This window comes from Sturnus vulgaris, unplaced genomic scaffold, assembly GCF_052056855.1.
Source record: "Sturnus vulgaris isolate bStuVul1 unplaced genomic scaffold, bStuVul1.hap1 Scaffold_84, whole genome shotgun sequence".
In the NCBI taxonomy this organism is placed as follows: Eukaryota; Metazoa; Chordata; class Aves; order Passeriformes; family Sturnidae; genus Sturnus; species Sturnus vulgaris.
The window spans coordinates 1-17,881 of NW_028276728.1; the positions used below are offsets into that span (position 1 = coordinate 1).

The window sequence follows — 17,881 nt, forward strand, 5'->3', positions numbered from 1 at the left end:
TAAAAAACCCAAAATTCACCCAAAAAATAGCCCAAAATAGCCCAAAATATCCCCAAAATTCACCCCAAAATTCACCCCAAAAATATCCCTAAAACCTCCAAAAATTCAAAATATCCCAAATATCCCAAATGGCCCCAAAATTCGCTCCAAAAATCCCAAAATTCACCCCAAAAAATCCCCAAAACCCCAAAATTCACCCCAAAAATATCCCAAAATAGCCCAAATTCACCCCAAAAATCCCCAAAATTCACCCCAAAAAACCCCAAAATATCCCAAAATTCACCCCCCAAAACCCCCAAATTCACCCCAAAATACCTCAAAAACCCCCAAACCCATAAATATCTGAAATATCCCCAAAACCGCCCCCAAATCAACCCAAAAACCCCGAAATTCACCCCAAAAACCCCAAATTATAAATACCCAAAATATCCCAAATTCACCCCAAAAACCCCAAAATTCACCCCAAAATTCACCCAAAAATATCCCCAAATATCCCAAATTTACCCCCAAAATATCCCAAAATATCCCAAAATTCACCCCCAAAAACCCAAAATTCACCCCAAAAAACCCGCAAAATATCCCAAATTTACCCCAAAAAATCCCAAAATTCACCCCAAAACCCCCAAATTATAAATAACCAAAATATCCCAAAATCCCCAAAACTCACCCCAAAGAAACCCCAAGAACCCCAAAATTCACCCCAAAAATCCCAAAATTGCCCCCAAAAAACCAAAATTCCCCCAAAAAATCCAAAATTATAAATACCCAAAATCCCAAAAATTCACCCCAAAATATCCCAAAAACCCCGAAATTCAAAATATCCCAAATATCCCAAATGGCCCCAAAATTCGCTCCAAAAACCCCAAAATTCACCCCAAAAAAACCCCCAAAATACCCCAAATTTACCCCAAAACTCATACACCAAAATTCACCCAAAATTCGCCCAAAAATATCCCAAAATAGCCCAAATTCACCCAAAATTCACCCAAAAATCCCCAAAATTCACCCCAAAATTCACCAAAAAATATCCCAAAATTCACCCCAAAAAACCCCCAAATATCACAAATTCACCCCAAAATATCCCAAAATATCCCCAAATATCCCAAATTTACCCCCAAGAAAATCCCAAAATTCACCCAAAATTCACCCCCAAAAAACCCAAAATTCACCCCAAAAAACCCCCAAAATATCCCAAATTTACCCAAAAAATCCCAAAATTCACCCCAAAAGTCACCCCAAAAATATCCCAAAATATCCCAAAATTCACCCCAAAAAACCCAAAATATCCCAAATTCACCCCAAAATTCACCCCCAAAATCCCCAGAATTAACCCCCCCAAAAAACACCCAAAATTCACCCCAAAATTCGCCCAAAACCCCCCCAAAATATCCCAAAATTCACCCCAAAATTCACCCCAAAATATCCCAAATTTACCCCCAAAAAATCCCAAAATTCACCCAAAATTCACCCAAAAAAATCCCAAAATTCACCCCCCAAAAACCCAAAATTCACCCCAAAATACCTCAAAAACCCCCAAACCCATAAATATCTGAAATATCCCCAAAACCGCCCCCAAATCAACCCAAAAACCCCGAAATTCACCCCAAAAAACCCAAATTATAAATACCCAAAATATCCCAAACTCACCCCAAAATTCACCCAAAATTCACCCCCAAAAACCCCAAAATTCACCCAAAAGATCCCAAAATTATAAATACCCAAAATACCCCAAAATCCCCAAAATTCACCCCCATAAAACCCAAAATTCACCCCAAAAAATCTCCCAAAATTCACCCCAAAATATCCCAAAATTCACCCCAAAATTCACTCCCAAAATATCCCAAAATATTCCAAATTTACCCCCAAAAAATCCCAAAATTCACCCAAAATTCACCCCAAAATTCAGCCCAAAACCCCCAAATTCACCCCAAAAAAACTCCCAAAAATATCCCAAATTTGCCCCAAAATTCACCCCAAAAATAGCCAAAATATCCCAAATTCACCCCAAAAACCCCAAAATTCACCCCAAAATTCACCCAAAAATATCCCCAAATATCCCAAATTTACCCCCCAAAATATCCCAAAATATCCCAAAATTCACCCCAAAAAACCCCCAAAATATCCCAAATTTACCCCAAAAAAACCCCAAAATTCACCCCAAAATTCACCCCAAAACCCCCAAATCATAAATAACCAAAATATCCCAAAATCCCCAAAATTCACCCCAAAGAAACCCCAAGAACCCCAAAATTCACCCCAAAAATCCGAAATTATAAATACCCAAAATCCCAAAAATTCACCTCAAAATATCCCAAAAATTCAAAATATCCCAAATATCCCAAATGGCCCCAAAAATCCACCCAAAAAACCCCAAAATTCACCCCCAAAAAACCCAAAAATCCCCCAAATTCACCCCAAAATTCACCCCAAAATATCCCAAAAATCCCCCAAAATTCAAAATATCCCAAATATCCCAAATGGCCCCAAAATTCGCTCCAAAAAAACCCAAAATTCACCCCAAAAAATCCCCAAAAATTCAAAATATCTGAAATATCCCAAAATCAAACCCAAAACTGCCCCAAAACCGCCCCAAAAATCCCAAAATCAACCCCCAAAAAATCCCCAAAATTATCCCAAAAATCCAAAAATCCCAAATATCCCAAAATTCCAAAAATCCCAAAATTCCAAAAATCCCAAATATCCCAAAATTAACCCCAAAAACTCCCAAGAACCCCCCTAAAATCCCCCAAAATTATCCCAAAAATCCCAAAATCACCCCAAAAAATCCCCCCAAATTATCCCAAAATTCCAAAAATTCCAAAAATCCCAAATATCCCAAAATCAACCCCCAAATCCCCCAAATCCCCCCAAAATAAACCCCAAAATTATCCCAGAAATCCCAAAAATCACAAAATCACCCCCCAAAAAATCCCAAAAATCCAAAATATCCCAAAATGGCCCCAAATGTTCCCAAAATGGCCCCAAAATCATCCCCCAAAAAATCCCAAAAATCCCAAAAATCCCAAAATCAACCCCAAAATTCCCCAAAATCCAAAATACCCAAAATGTCCCCAAAATGTCCCAAATTATCCCCAAAATTTCCCCAAATTTTCCCCCAAATGTCCCCAAATGTCCCCAAATTTTCCCAAATCTGTCCCAAATTATCCCCAAATGTCCCCAAATGTCCCCAAATTGTCCCAAATTTTCCCAGTGTCCCCAAATGTCCCAAATTATCCCAAATTTATCCCAAATGTGTCTCGAATTGTCCCCAAAATGTTCCCAAATGTCCCAAATTTGTCCCCAAATTCTCCCCCATTTTCCCCAAAATGTCCCCACTGTCCCCAATGTGTCCCCATTGTCCCCACTGTGTCCCCATTGATGTCCCCACTGTCCCCATCGCTGTCCCCATTGTGTCCCCACTGATGTCCCCACTGTCCCCATTGTCCCCACTGATGTCCCCTCACTGTCCCCACTGTCCCCACTGTGTCCCCATTGTGTCCCCACTGATGTCCCCACTGTCCCCATTGCGTCCCCACTGATGTCCCCACTGTCCCCACTGTCCCCACTGATGTCCCCACTGATGTCCCCATTGCGTCCCCACTGATGTCCCCACTGTCCCCATTGTCCCCACTGATGTCCCCTCACTGTCCCCACTGTCCCCACTGTGTCCCCATTGTGTCCCCACTGATGTCCCCATTGTCCCCATTGTCCCCACTGTGTCCCCATTGTCCCCACTGTGTCCCCATTGTCCCCACTGATGTCCCCATTGTCCCCACTGTCCCCACTGTGTCCCCATTGTCCCCACTGATGTCCCCATTGTCCCCACTGTCCCCACTGTGTCCCCATTGTGTCCCCACTGATGTCCCCATTGTCCCCATTGTGTCCCCATTGTCCCCACTGATGTCCCCACTGTCCCCATTGTCCCCACTGATGTCCCCATTGTGTCCCCATTGTCCCCATTGTGTCCCCACTGTCCCCACTGATGTCCCCACTGATGTCCCCATTGTCCCCACTGATGTCCCCACTGTCCCCACTGATGTCCCCACTGTCCCCACTGATGTCCCCATTGTGTCCCCACTGATGTCCCCTCACTGTCCCCACTGTCCCCACTGATGTCCCCACTGTGTCCCCACTGATGTCCCCTCACTGTCCCCACTGATGTCCCCACTGTCCCCACTGTCCCCACTGATGTCCCCACTGTCCCCACTGATGTCCCCTCACTGTCCCCATTGTCCCCACTGTGTCCCCGCTGTGTCCCAGCCTGTTCTCCTCGGGCCGTTTGGGCTCCATCGCTGACGGCGCCTTCGCGGGGCTGGGGGCGCTCGAGTTCCTGTGAGCGACACTGGGGATACTGGGACGGACTGGGATGGACTGGGAGGGACTGGGAGGGACTGGGACGGACTGGGAGGGGACGGGGGGATACTGGGATCGACTGGGAGATACTGGGGGATACTGGGAGGGGACTGGGGGATACTGGGATGGACTGGGAGGGGACTGGGGGATACTGGGAGGGGACTGGGAGGGACTGGGAGGGACTGGGATGGGACTGGGCTATACTGGGCTATACTGGGTTATACTGGGTTATACTGGGTTATACTGGGCTATACTGGGCTATACTGGGCTATACTGGGCTATACTGGGCTATACTGGGTTATACTGGGCTATACTGGGCTATACTGGGTTATACTGGGCTATACTGGGTTATACTGGGCTATACTGGGCTATACTGGGTTATACTGGGCTATACTGGGCTATACTGGGTTATACTGGGCTATACTGGGTTATACTGGGCTATACTGGGCTATACTGGGCTATACTGGGTTATACTGGGTTATACTGGGTTATACTGGGCTATACTGGGTTATACTGGGCTATACTGGGCTATACTGGGTTATACTGGGCTATACTGGGCTATACTGGGCTATACTGGGTTATACTGGGTTATACTGGGTTATACTGGGCTATACTGGGTTATACTGGGCTATACTGGGCTATACTGGGCTATACTGGGTTATACTGGGCTATACTGGGTTATACTGGGTTATACTGGGTTATACTGGGCTATACTGGGTTATACTGGGCTATACTGGGCTATACTGGGTTATACTGGGTTATACTGGGCTATACTGGTCCATACTGGTCCATACTGGTTTATACTGGTCCATACTGGTTTATACTGGTCCGTACTGGTGTCCCCAGGTTCATCGAGGATTCCCAGCTGGGCTCCATCGCTCCCGCGGCTCTCAGGGGGCTCCGGGGGCTCCTGTTCCTGTGAGTGTCCCCAAATGTCCCCAAATGTCCCCAAATGGCCCCAAATGTCCCCAAATGTCCCCAAATGTCCCCAAATGGCCCCAAATGGCCCCAAATGGCCCCAAATGGCCCCAAATGTCCCCAAAATGTCCCCAAATGTCCCCAAATGTCCCCAAATGGCCCCAAATGGCCCCAAATGGCCCCAAATGGCCCCAATTGTCCCCAAATGTCCCCAAATTTGTCCCAATTTTTCCCCCGATGTCCCCAATGTCCCCAAATGTCCCAAATTTTCCCGAAATTGTCCCCAAATGGTCCCAAAATGTCCCTAATGATGTCACTGATGTCCCCAATGATGTCATTGCTGTCACTGATGTCACTGATGTCACTGATGTCACTGGCCCTGTCCCTGTTGTCATTGTCACTGTCCCTGTTGTCCCTGATGTCACTGGTGTCCCCAATGATGTCACTGGTGTCCCCCGTGTCCCCATTGCTGTCACTGATGTCCCTGATGTCACTGCTGTCACTGATGTCACTGTCCCTGTTGTCCCTGATGTCACTGGTGTCCCCGTGTCCCCATTGCTGTCCCTGATGTCACTGATGTCCCCAATGATGTCACTGATGTCCCCCGTGTCCCCATTGCTGTCACTGATGTCCCTGATGTCACTGATGTCCCTGTTGTCATTGTTGTCACTGTCACTGTCACTGATGTCATTGCTGTCCCTCTCCCTGTCGTCACTGCTGTCCCCCGTGTCCCCATTGCTATCACTGATGTCCCTGTCGTCACTGCTGTCCCCGTGTCCCCACAGGAGTTTGGCAAACAACCGCCTGGAGTCGCTGCCACGGGGATTGTTCCAGGAGCTGGGGACACTGACACAGCTGTGGGTGACAATAATGACGTCACTGGGGACACTGGGGACACTGACACAGCTGTGGGTGACACCGATGACGTCACTGGGGACACTGGGGACACTGACACAGCTGTGGGTGACAATAGTGACGTCACTGGGGACAATAATGACGTCACTGGGGTCACTGGGGACACTGACACAGCTGTGGGTGACAATAGTGACGTCACTGGGGACAATAATGACGTCACTGGGGACACTGGGGACACTGACACAGCTGTGGGTGACACCAATGACGTCACTGGGACACTGGGGACACTGACACAGCTGTGGGTGACACCGATGACGTCACTGGGGACACCAATGACGTCACTGACATCACTGGGGACACTGACACAGCTGTGGGTGACAATAATGACGTCACTGGGGACACTGGGGACACTGACACAGCTGGGGGTGACACCAATGACGTCACTGGGGACACCAATGACGTCACTGACATCACTGGGGACACTGACACAGCTGTGGGTGACAATAATGACGTCACTGGGGACACTGGGGACACTGACACAGCTGGGGGTGACACCAATGACGTCACTGGGGCCACTGACACAGCTGTGGGTGACAATAGTGACGTCACTGGGGGTGACACTGGGGGGACATTGGGGACACTGGGGGGGGATTGGTGTCACTTGGGTGCCATTTTGGTGCCACCCAGTGCCACTTTGTTGCCATTGGGTGCCACTTTGATGCCACCCGGTGCCACCCAGTGTCACTTCGGTGCCATTGGGTGCCACCTGGTGCCATTTTGGCGCCATTTGGTGCCATTGGGCACCCTTGGGTGCCATCCGGTGCCATTTTGGTGCCGTTTGGCTCCCTTGGGTGCCATTGGGTGCCCGTTTGGTGCCGTTTGGTGCCCCCTGGGCGCCCTTGGGTGCCATTTGGTGCCGTTTGGGCGCCCTTGGGCACCCCTGGGCACCCCTGGGTACCCCTGGGTGCCACTTTGGTGCCGTTTGGGCACCCTTGGGTGCTGTTGGGTGTCCGTTTGGCACCCCTGGGCACCCTTGGGTGCCATTTTGGTGCCGTTTGGGCACCCCTGGGCACCCCTGGGTGCCATTTGGGCGCGCTGTCCCCGCAGGGACCTGCGTGGGAACCCTCTGCGCTGCGATTGCCACCTGCGCTGGCTGCTGGCCTGGCTCGCCACCCGCCCCTCCCCCACCCCCCCCGAGGCCGGCGGGCGCTGCCGGGAGCCCCTCCCCCACCTGGGCACCCCCCTGGCCCTGCTCAGCCCCCGGCAGCTCCAGTGCCAGCGGCACGGTAACGGACTGGGAGGGACTGGGATGGACTGGGATGGACTGGGATGGACTGGGAGGGGACTGGGATGGGACTGGGATGGGACTGGGATATACTGGGATGGACTGGGATGGACTGGGATGGACTGGGAGGGGACTGGGATGGACTGGGAGGGACTGGGAGGGGACTGGGATATACTGGGATATACTGGGATGGGACTGGGAGGGACTGGGATGGACTGGGATGGGATTGGGATGGAATTGGGATGGACTGGGGGGGACTGGGATATACTGGGAGGGACTGGGAGGGGACTGGGATGGACTGGGATGGACTGGGAGGGGACTGGGATGGACTGGGAGGGACTGGGAGGGACTGGGAGGGGATTGGGATGGACTGGGAGGGACTGGGAGGGACTGGGATGGACTGGGAGGGGACTGGGAGGGACTGGGATGGACTGGGATGGACTGGGATGGACTGGGAGGGGACTGGGAGGGACTGGGATATACTGGGAGGGACTGGGATGGACTGGGAGGGACTGGGAGGGACTGGGAGAGACTGGGAGGGACTGGGAGGGACTGGGAGGGACTGGGAGGGACTGGGAGGGGACTGGGATGGACTGGGAGGGACTGGGAGGGGACTGGGATGGACTGGGAGGGACTGGGAGGGACTGGGATGGGACTGGGAGGGGATTGGGGGGGACTGGGAGGGACTGGGACGGACTGGGAGGGGACTGGGAGAGACTGGGAGGGACTGGGAGGGACTGGGACGGACTGGGAGGGGACTGGGATATACTGGGATGGACTGGGATGGACTGGGAGGGGATTGGGGGGACTGGGGGGAGTGGGATGTACTGGTTTATACTGGGAGGGGTTTCGGATGGACTGGGAGGGGCTGGGAGGTGAAAATGGGAATTTAAAGGGTGGAAATGGCCCCGGGAGGGACAGGGGGGGTCCCCAATGTCCCCAATGTGTCCCCAATGTGTCCCCCCAATGTCCCCAATGTGTCCCCAAGGTGTCCCCACTGTCCCCAATCCCCCCCAATGTCCCCAATGTCCCCAATGTCCCCAATGTCCCCAGTGTCCCCAATGTCCCCAATGTCCCCACTGTGTCCCCAATGTCCCCACTGTGTCCCCAATGTCCCCAATGTCCCCAATGTCCCCACTGTGTCCCCAATGTGTCCCCAATGTCCCCAATGTGTCCCCAATGTCCCCAATGTCCCCAATGTGTCCCCAGAGCTGAGGCCGTTCCAGTCTCTGCCGTTCTCCTCTCTCGGGGCCGAGCCCTTTGTGCTGGGGGGGCACCCAGGGGTGGCCCTGGGGGTGTCCCCAAGGTGTCCCCAATGTGTCCCCAATGTGTCCCCAATGTCCCCAATGTCCCCACTGTGTCCCCAGAGCTGAGGCCGTTCCAGTCTCTGCCGTTCTCGTCCCTGGGGGCCGAGCCCTTTGTGCTGGGGGGGCACCCAGGGGTGGCCCTGGGGGTGTCCCCAATGTGTCCCCAATGTCCCCAATGTGTCCCCAATGTCCCCAATGTGTCCCCACTGTGTCCCCAGAGCTGAGGCCGTTCCAGTCTCTCCCATTCTCCTCTCTCGGGGCCGAGCCCTTTGTGCTGGGGGGGCACCCAGGGGTGGCCCTGGGGGTGTCCCCAAGGTGTCCCCAATGTCCCCAATGTGTCCCCAATGTGTCCCCAATGTGTCCCCAGAGCTGAGGCCGTTCCAGTCTCTGCCATTCTCCTCTCTCGGGGCCGAGCCCTTTGTGCTGGGGGGGCACCCAGGGGTGGCCCTGGCCCAGCCCGCGGCCGGAGCCTGCGCCCTGCTCGAGTGGGAGCAGCTCGGGGGGAGGTTCCGGGCCCTGAGCGTCATCAACAGTGAGAGACAGCGGGAAATAACGGGGAAAATGGGGAAAATGGGGAAAAAATCGGGAAATTTGGTGAAAAAATGGGGAAAATCGGTGAAAAAATGGGGAAAAACGGGCAAAAAATGGGGAGAAAATGGGGAAAAAACGGGGAAAATCTGTGAAGAATTGGGGAAGAAATGGGGAGAAAATGGGGGAAATCGGTGAAAAAATGGGAAAAAACTGATGAAGAAACGGGAAAAAACAGGGGGGAAATGGGGAAAATGGGGAGAAATGGGGAAAGAATGGGGAAAAAATGGGGGAAAAATGGGGAGAAAATGGGGGAAATCGGTGAAAAAATGGGGAAAAATGAAAAATTGGTTAAAAAATGGGGAAAAAACGATGAAGAAACGGGAAAAAACAGGGGGGAAATGGGGAAAATGGGGAGAAAATGGGGAAATTTGGTGAAAAAAATGGGGAACATTGATGAAGAAATCAGTAAAAAATGGGGAAAAATGGGGAAAAATGGGGTGGGAGTGGGTCCAGCTCGGGGGGAGGTTCCGGGCCCTGAGCGTCATCAACAGTGAGAGACAGCGGGAAATAACGGGGAAAATGGGGAAATGGGGAAAATGGGGAAAATGGGGAAAAAATGGGGAAAAATGGGGAAAAAATCGGGAAATTTGGTGAAAAAATGGGGAAAATCGGTGAAGAAATGGGGAAAAAATGGGGGAAAAATGGAGAAAATTGATTAAAAAATGGGAAAAAAACGATGAAGAAATGGGAAAAAACAGGGGAAAAATGGGGAAAAAATGGGGAAAAATGGGGAAAAAATGGGGAAAATGGGAAAATGGGAAATTTGGTGAAAAAATTGGGGAATTTAGTGAAAAAATGGGGAAAATCGGTGAAAAAATGGGGAAAAATGGGGAGAAATGGGGTGGGAGTGGGAGCAGCTCGGGGGGAGGTTCCGGGCCCTGAGCGTCATCAACAGTGAGAGACACCGGGAACTAACGGGGAAAATGGGGAAAATGGGGAAAATGGGGAAAAAATCGGGAAATTTGGTGAAAAAATGGGGAAAATCGGTGAAGAAATGGGGAAAAAATGGGGGAAAAATGGAGAAAATTGATTAAAAAATGGGAAAAAAACGATGAAGAAATGGGAAAAAACAGGGGAAAAATGGGGAAAAATGGGGAAAAAATGGGGAAAATGGGAAAATGGGAAATTTGGTGAAAAAATTGGGGAATTTAGTGAAAAAATGGGGAAAATCGGTGAAAAAATGGGGAAAAACGGGCAAAAAATGGGGAGAAAATGGGGAAAAATGGGAAAAATCGGTGAAAGAATGGGGAAAAAATGGGGGAAAAATGGGGAAAATCGGTGAAAAAATGGGAAAAAACTGATGAAGAAACGGGAAAAAACGGGGGGAAATGGGGAAAAGGGGGAGAAATGGGGAAATTTGGCGAAAAAATGGGGAAAATCGGTGAAAAATTGGGGAAAAACGGGCAAAAAATGGGGAGAAAATGGGGGAAAAACGGGGAAAATCTGTGAAGAATTGGGGAAGAAATGGGGGAAAAATTGAGAAAATCGGTGAAAAAATGGGAAAAAACTGATGAAGAAACGGGAAAAAACGGGGGGGAAATGGGGAAAATGGGGAGAAATGGGGAAAAATGGGGAAAATGGGGAAAATGGGGAAAATCGGTGAAAAAATGGGGAAAATCGATGAAAAAATGGGGAAAACGGGGAAAAATGGGGAAAATGGGGAAAAAATGGGGAAAATCGGTGTAAAAATGGGAAAAAACTGATGAAGAAACGGGAAAAAACGGGGGGAAAATGGGGGGAATGGGGAAAAATGGGGAAAATGGGAAATTTGGTGAAAAAATGGGGGAATTTAGTGAAAAAATGGGGAAAATCGGTGAAGAAATGGGGAAAAATGGGGAAAAATGGGAAAAATGGGGGAAAATGGGGTGGGAGTGGGAGCAGCTCGGGGGGAGGTTCTGGGCCCTGAGCGTCATCAACAGTGAGAGACAGCAGGAAATAACGGGGAAAATGGGGAAAATGGGGAAAATGGGGAAAAAATGGGGGGAAATGGGGAAAAATGGGGGAAAAATGGGGAAAAATGGGGAAAAAATGGGGAAAATTGGGGAAAAAATGGGGAAAATCGATGAAAAAATGGGGGAAAAATGGGGGGAAATGGGGGGAAATGGGGAAAAATGGGGGAAAAATGGGGAAAAAATGGGGAAAATTGGGGAAAAAATGGGGAAAATCGATGAAAAAATGGGGAAAAAATGGGGGAAAAATGGGGAATATTGGTGAAGAAATGGAGAAAATCGGTGAAAAAATGGGGAAAAACGCAGAAAAAATGGGGAAACAAACAGGGAAAAAATGAGGAAAAATGGGGAGGGAGGTTCCGGGCCCTGAGCATCATCAACAGTGAGAGACACCGGGAACTAATGGGGAAAATGGGGAAAAATGGGGAAAAATGGGAGAAAATCGGGGAAAAAATGGGAAAAATCAGTGAAAAAAATGGGTGGAAATGGGGCAAAAAATGGAGAAAAAATGGGGGGGAAATGGGGAAAATGGAAAAAAAGGAGTGAAAATGGGGTGGGAGTGGGACCAGCTCGGGGGGTGCTTCTGTCCCCAATGTCCCCAATGTCCCCAATGTCCTCGACGTCCCCCGTGCCATCCCCTCTGCCCCCAATGTCCCCAACCCCCTCCATGTCCCCAATGTCCCCAATGTCCCCAATCCCCTCAATGTCCCCAATGTCCCCAATGTCCCCAATGTCCCCAATCCCCTCAATGTCCCCAATGTCCCCAATGTCCCCAATCCCCTCAATGTCCCCAATCCCCCCAATGTCCCCACTGTCCCCAATGTCCCCAATGTCCCCAATGTCCCCAATCCCCTCAATGTCCCCAATCTCCCCGCTGTCCCCAATGTCCCCAATCCCCTCCATGTCCCCAATGTCCCCAAACCCCTCGACGTCCCCCGTGCCATCCTCACTGTCCCCAATGTCCCCAATCCCCTCAATGTCCCCAATGTCCCCAATCCCCTCAATGACCCCAATCCCCTCAATGTCCCCAATCCCCTCAATGTCCCCAATGTCCCCAATCTCCCCAATGTCCCCAATCCCCCCAATGTCCCCAATGTCCCCAATCCCCTCAATGTCCCCAATGTCCCCAATGTCCCCAACCCCCTCGACGTCCCCCGTGCCATCCCCTCTGTCCCCCCAGGCTCGTCCCCGGTGGCGTGCCACCCCATCGCCATGGGTGACACCCTGCTGCTGGTGGTGGCCCAGCTGGGCGGCGGCTCCTGGGTTTGGCGTCGCTCGGGCGGCCCCGGCTCGTCCTTCGTCCTCCACCAAGCCCTGGGCTCGGCTCACCTGCGGCGGCCGCACGCGGTGACGGCGGCGCACCTGGGCGGTCACCTGTACCTGGGCGTGGCCGACAGCTCCAAGGGCGGCACCAGCACCGTGTTCCGCTGGGCTTCCGGAGGCTTCTACCCCCACCAGCGCCTGCGGCCGTGGCGCAGGGACACGCACCTGGAGTTCCTGGAGCTGGGCGGGCGCGCGGCGCTCGTGCTGTGCGGGGCGGCGCGGAGGCCGCTGGTTTATCGCTGGAGCGGCGGCGCCTTCGCGCCCCACACCGACATCCCGCACGCGGCCGACGCCTACGCCGCCAAACACTTCCGGGACAAGGGGGCCGTTTACCTGTGCCTCACCAGGTTTCTAGGGGATGCCAAGGTGAGGATTTGGGGTTATGGGGTTATTTGGGGTTATGGGGTTATGGGATCATCTCAGTCATGGTGGCATCAAGGCCGTGGAGTCATGGTGGCCATGGCGGCCATCGTGTGGTCATGGGGGTCCATCGAGGTCATGGGGTCATGGGGCTATGGGGTCATAGGGTCACGAGTTATGGGGTTATTGGTTTTGGGGTCATGGCTTATGGAGTTATTGAGGTCATGGAGTCATGAGTTATGGGGTTATGGGGTTATGGGTTATGGGGTTTGGGGTTATTTGGGGTTATGGTGTTATTTAGGTCATGGGTTATGGGGTTATGGGGTTATGGGGTTATGGGGTATTGGTTATGGGGTCATGGCGCCTTCGCGCCCCACACCAACATCCTGCACGCGGCCGACGCCTACGCCGCCAAACACTTCCGGGACAAGGGGGCCGTTTACCTGTGCCTCACCAGGTTCTTAGGGGATGCCAAGGTGAGGATTTGGGGTTATGGGGTTATTTGGGGTTATGGGGTTATGGGATCATCGCAGTCATGGCGGCCATCAGGGCCATGGAGTCATGGCGGCCATCGTGTGGTCATGGGGGTCCATGGAAGTCATGAGGTCATGGGGCTATGGGGTCATAGGGTCACGAGTTATGGGGTCATGGGTTATGGGGTTATTGAGGTCATGGGGGCATGGGTTATGGGGCCATGGGTTATGGGGTTATTGGGTTATGGGGTTATTGAGGTCATGGAGTCATGAGTTATGGGTTATGGGGTTATGGGTTATGGGGTCATGGGGTTATGGGGTCATGGGTTACGGGGTCATGGGTTATGGGGTCATTGGGTTATGGGGTCATGGCGGTTTCGCGCCCCACACCGACATCCCACACAACCGAGCACTTCCGGGCCAAGGGGGGAGTTTACCTGTGCCTGACCAGGTTTTGGGGGATGCCAAGGTGAGGATTTGGGGTTATTTGGGGTTTATGGGATCATGGGTTGTGAGGTTATGGGGTTGTGGGGTTATGGGGTTTATGGGCTTTTCGGGTTGTGGGGTTATGGGGTTGTGGGGTTGTGGGGCTGTGGGGTTGTGGGGTTGTGGGGCTGTGGGGTCATCCCGTGGTCAGTGGGGTCCAGCAGGGTCACGTGACCCCACAAGTGACCCCACAAGTGACCCCGTGCCCCGGCGATGGCCTGGGGGGGCTCCAACCCCAACCCAGGCCCTACAACCAAAAACCCATAAATGTACAGCTGACCCCATGGCCCTACAACCGACCCCATGGCCCTACAACTGACCCCATAACTGACCCCATGGCCCTACAACCGACCCCTTGGCCCTACAACTGACCCCATAACCGACCCCTTGGCCCTACAACTGACCCCATGGCCCTACAACTGACCCCATAACTGACCCCATGGCCCTACAACCGACCCCATGGCCCTACAACTGACCCCATGGCCCTACAACTGACCCCATAACTGACCCCATGGCCCTACAACCGACCCCATGGCCCTACAACCGACCCCATGGCCCTACAACTGACCCCATGGCCCTACAACTGACCCCATAACTGACCCCATGGCCCTACAACCGACCCCATAACTGACCCCATGGCCCTACAACTGACCCCATGGCCCTACAACCGACCCCATAACTGACCCCATGAACCTACAACCAACCCCATGAACCTACAACCGACCCCATGGCCCTACAACTGACCCCATAACCGACCCCATGGCCCTACAACTGACCCCATGGCCCTACAACTGACCCCATAACTGACCCCATGGCCCTACAACCGACCCCATAACTGACCCCATGAACCTACAACTGACCCCATGGCCCTACAACCGACCCCATAACTGACCCCATGAACCTACAACTGACCCCATGGCCCTACAGCTGACCCCATGGCCCTACAACCGACCCCATGGCCCTATAACTGACCCCATGAACCTACAACCGACCCCATGGCCCTATAACTGACCTCATGAACCTACAACCGACCCCATGGCCCTATAACTGACCCCATAACTGACCCCATGAGTGACTCCTGACCCCATAACCCCACACCTGACCCCACACCTGGCCCCGTTCCCAGGTGATGTGCTGGGAGGGCTCCGTGTTCTGTGAGCTGCAGCAGCCCCCGGCCCATGGCTGACCCCATAACCCCATAACCCCATAGCCCCATAACCCCATAACCCCATAACCCCATAACCCCATAACCCCATAGCCCCATAGCCCCATAACCCCATAACCCCATAGCCCCATAGCCCCATAACCCCACACCTGCCCCATAACCCCATAACCCCATAACCCCACACCTGCCCCACACCTGTCCCGTGTGTCATCCCCAGGTGATGCGCTGGGAGGGCTCCATGTTCCGGGAGCTGCAGCAGGTCCCTGCCCATGGCTGACCCCATAACCCCATAACCCCATAACCCCATAACCCCACACCTGCCCCACACCTGCCCCACACCTGCCCCGTGTGTCGTTCCCAGGTGATGCGCTGGGAGGGCTCCATGTTCTGGGATCTGCAGCAGGTCCCTGCCCATGGCTGACCCCATAACCCCATAACCCCACACCTGCCCCACACCTGTCCCGTGTGTCATCCCCAGGTGATGCGCTGGGAGGGCTCCATGTTCCGGGAGCTGCAGCAGGTCCCTGCCCGGGGCTGACCCCATAACCCCATAACCCCATAACCCCACACCTGCCCCATAACCCCATAACCCCATAACCCCATAGCCCCATAACCCCATAACCCCATAGCCCCATAACCCCACACCTGACCCCATAACCCCATAACCCCATAACCCCATAGCCCCATAACCCCATAACCCCACACCTGCCCCATACCTGACCCCATAACCCCATAACCCCATAACCCCACACCTGCCCCACACCTGCCCCACACCTGTCCCGTGTGTCGTTCCCAGGTGATGCGCTGGGAGGGCTCCATGTTCCGGGAGCTGCAGCAGGTCCCGGCCCATGGCTGACCCCATAACCCCATAACCCCATAACCCCATAACCCCACACCTGCCCCATATCTTGTTCCCAGGTGATGCGCTGGGAGGGCTCCATGTTCCGGGAGCTGCAGCAGGTCCCTGCCCATGGCTGACCCCATAACCCCATAACCCCATAACCCCATAACCCCATAACCCCATAGCCCCATAACCCCATAACCCCATAACCCCACACCTGCCCCACACCTGCCCCACACCTGCCCCGTGTGTCATCCCCAGGTGATGCGCTGGGAGGGCTCCATGTTCCGGGAGCTGCAGCAGGTCCCTGCCCACACCTGACCCCATAACCCCATAACCCCATATCCCCATAACCCCATAACCCCACACCTGTCCCGTGTGTCATCCCCAGGTGATGCGCTGGGAGGGCTCCATGTTCCGGGAGCTGCAGCAGGTCCCTGCCCATGGCTGACCCCATAACCCCATAACCCCATAACCCCATAACCCCACACCTGCCCCACACCTGCCCCGTGTGTCGTCCCCAGGTGATGCGCTGGGAGGGCTCCATGTTCCGGGAGCTGCAGCAGGTCCCTGCCCGGGGCTCGTTGGTTTTCCAGCCGCTCTTCCTGGCCGGCCACCGCTTGGCGCTGCTGGGCAACGACTTCGCCCCGAGCCGCGTGTTCCGCCTGGGCCCCGGGGGCCGCCTGGAGCCCGGCCAGGACCTGGCCCTGCCCTCCCCACGAGCCTTCGTGGCCCTGAGCGCGGGCCAGCGCCACTTCCTGCTGGCCACCAGCTTCAAAGGGGCCACCCAGATCTACGTGCACGTCACCGAGGACGTGGGGACGTAGGGGACAGTGAGACACCGGGACATGGGGACACCGGGACATGGGGACACCGGGACATGGGGACATGGGGACACCGGGACACCGGGACATGGGGACACCGGGACATGGGGACACCAGGACATAGGGGACACCGGGACATGGGGACACCGGGACATGGGGACATCGGGACACAGGGGACAGTGAGACACCGGGACATGGGGACACCGGGACACCGGGATGTGGGGACACCGGGACATGGGGACACCAGGACACCAGGACACCGGGACATGGGGACACCGGGACACCGGGACATGGGGACAGTGGCCACGGTGTCACCGAGGACGTGGGGACATAGGGGACACCGGGATGTGGGGACATGGGGACAGTGGGACGTGGGGACACCGGGACACCGGGACACAGGGACAGTGGCCACAGTGTCACCAAGGATGTGGGGACATGGGGGACACCGGGATATGAGGACACCGGGACACTGGGATGTGGGGACATGGGGACAGTGGCCACGGTGTCACCGAGGATGTGGGGACATGGGGACACCAGGACATAGGGGACATCGGGATGTGGGGACACTGGGACATGGGGACAGTGGCCACCGTGTCATTAAGGACATCAGGGGACATGGGGACAGCTGCCACCGTGTCACCAAGGATGTCAGGACATGGGGACATGGGGACAGTGGCCACCGTGTCATTAAGGACATCAGGGGACATGGGGACAGCTGCCACCGTGTCACCAAGGATGTCAGGACATGGGGACATGGGGACAGTGGCCACCGTGTCACCGAGGATGTCAGGACTTAGGGGATAGATGGGGACAGCTGGGGACATCAGGCCACCATGGCCACCATGGCCACCATGGCCACCACGTCACCGAGGACATCAGGACATGAGGGGACATTGAGGGGACGTGGGGACATTGGTCACCACGTCACTGTGGACAGCATGGGGACACTGTGGGGACACTGGGGGACACTGGGGGGACAGGAGGGGACCCTGTGGGGACACGAGGGGACACTGTGGGGACAGGAGGGGACCCTGTGGGGACACGAGGGGACACCGTGGGGACAGGAGGGGACACTGTGGGGACACGAGGGGACACCGTGGGGACAGGAGGGGACACTGGGGGGACAGGAGGGGACACTGGGGGGACACGAG

The 17,881-nt window shown here is 54.1% G+C and overlaps 1 protein-coding gene across 1 annotated transcript; it reads left to right on the forward strand.

Moving 5' to 3' along the window:
• Positions 1–4,219: 4,219 nt before the first annotated feature.
• Positions 4,220–16,995, forward strand: LOC148217396 (leucine-rich glioma-inactivated protein 1-like; the record flags this gene model as incomplete). The annotated part of the gene is made up of 7 exons (XM_088158602.1): positions 4,220–4,332; positions 5,200–5,271; positions 6,057–6,128; positions 7,234–7,412; positions 9,086–9,250; positions 12,439–12,947; positions 16,431–16,995. Coding segments are annotated over 7 exons (1,413 nt in total), but the record flags the coding sequence as incomplete, so codon positions are not given.
• Positions 16,996–17,881: the final 886 nt, after the last annotated feature.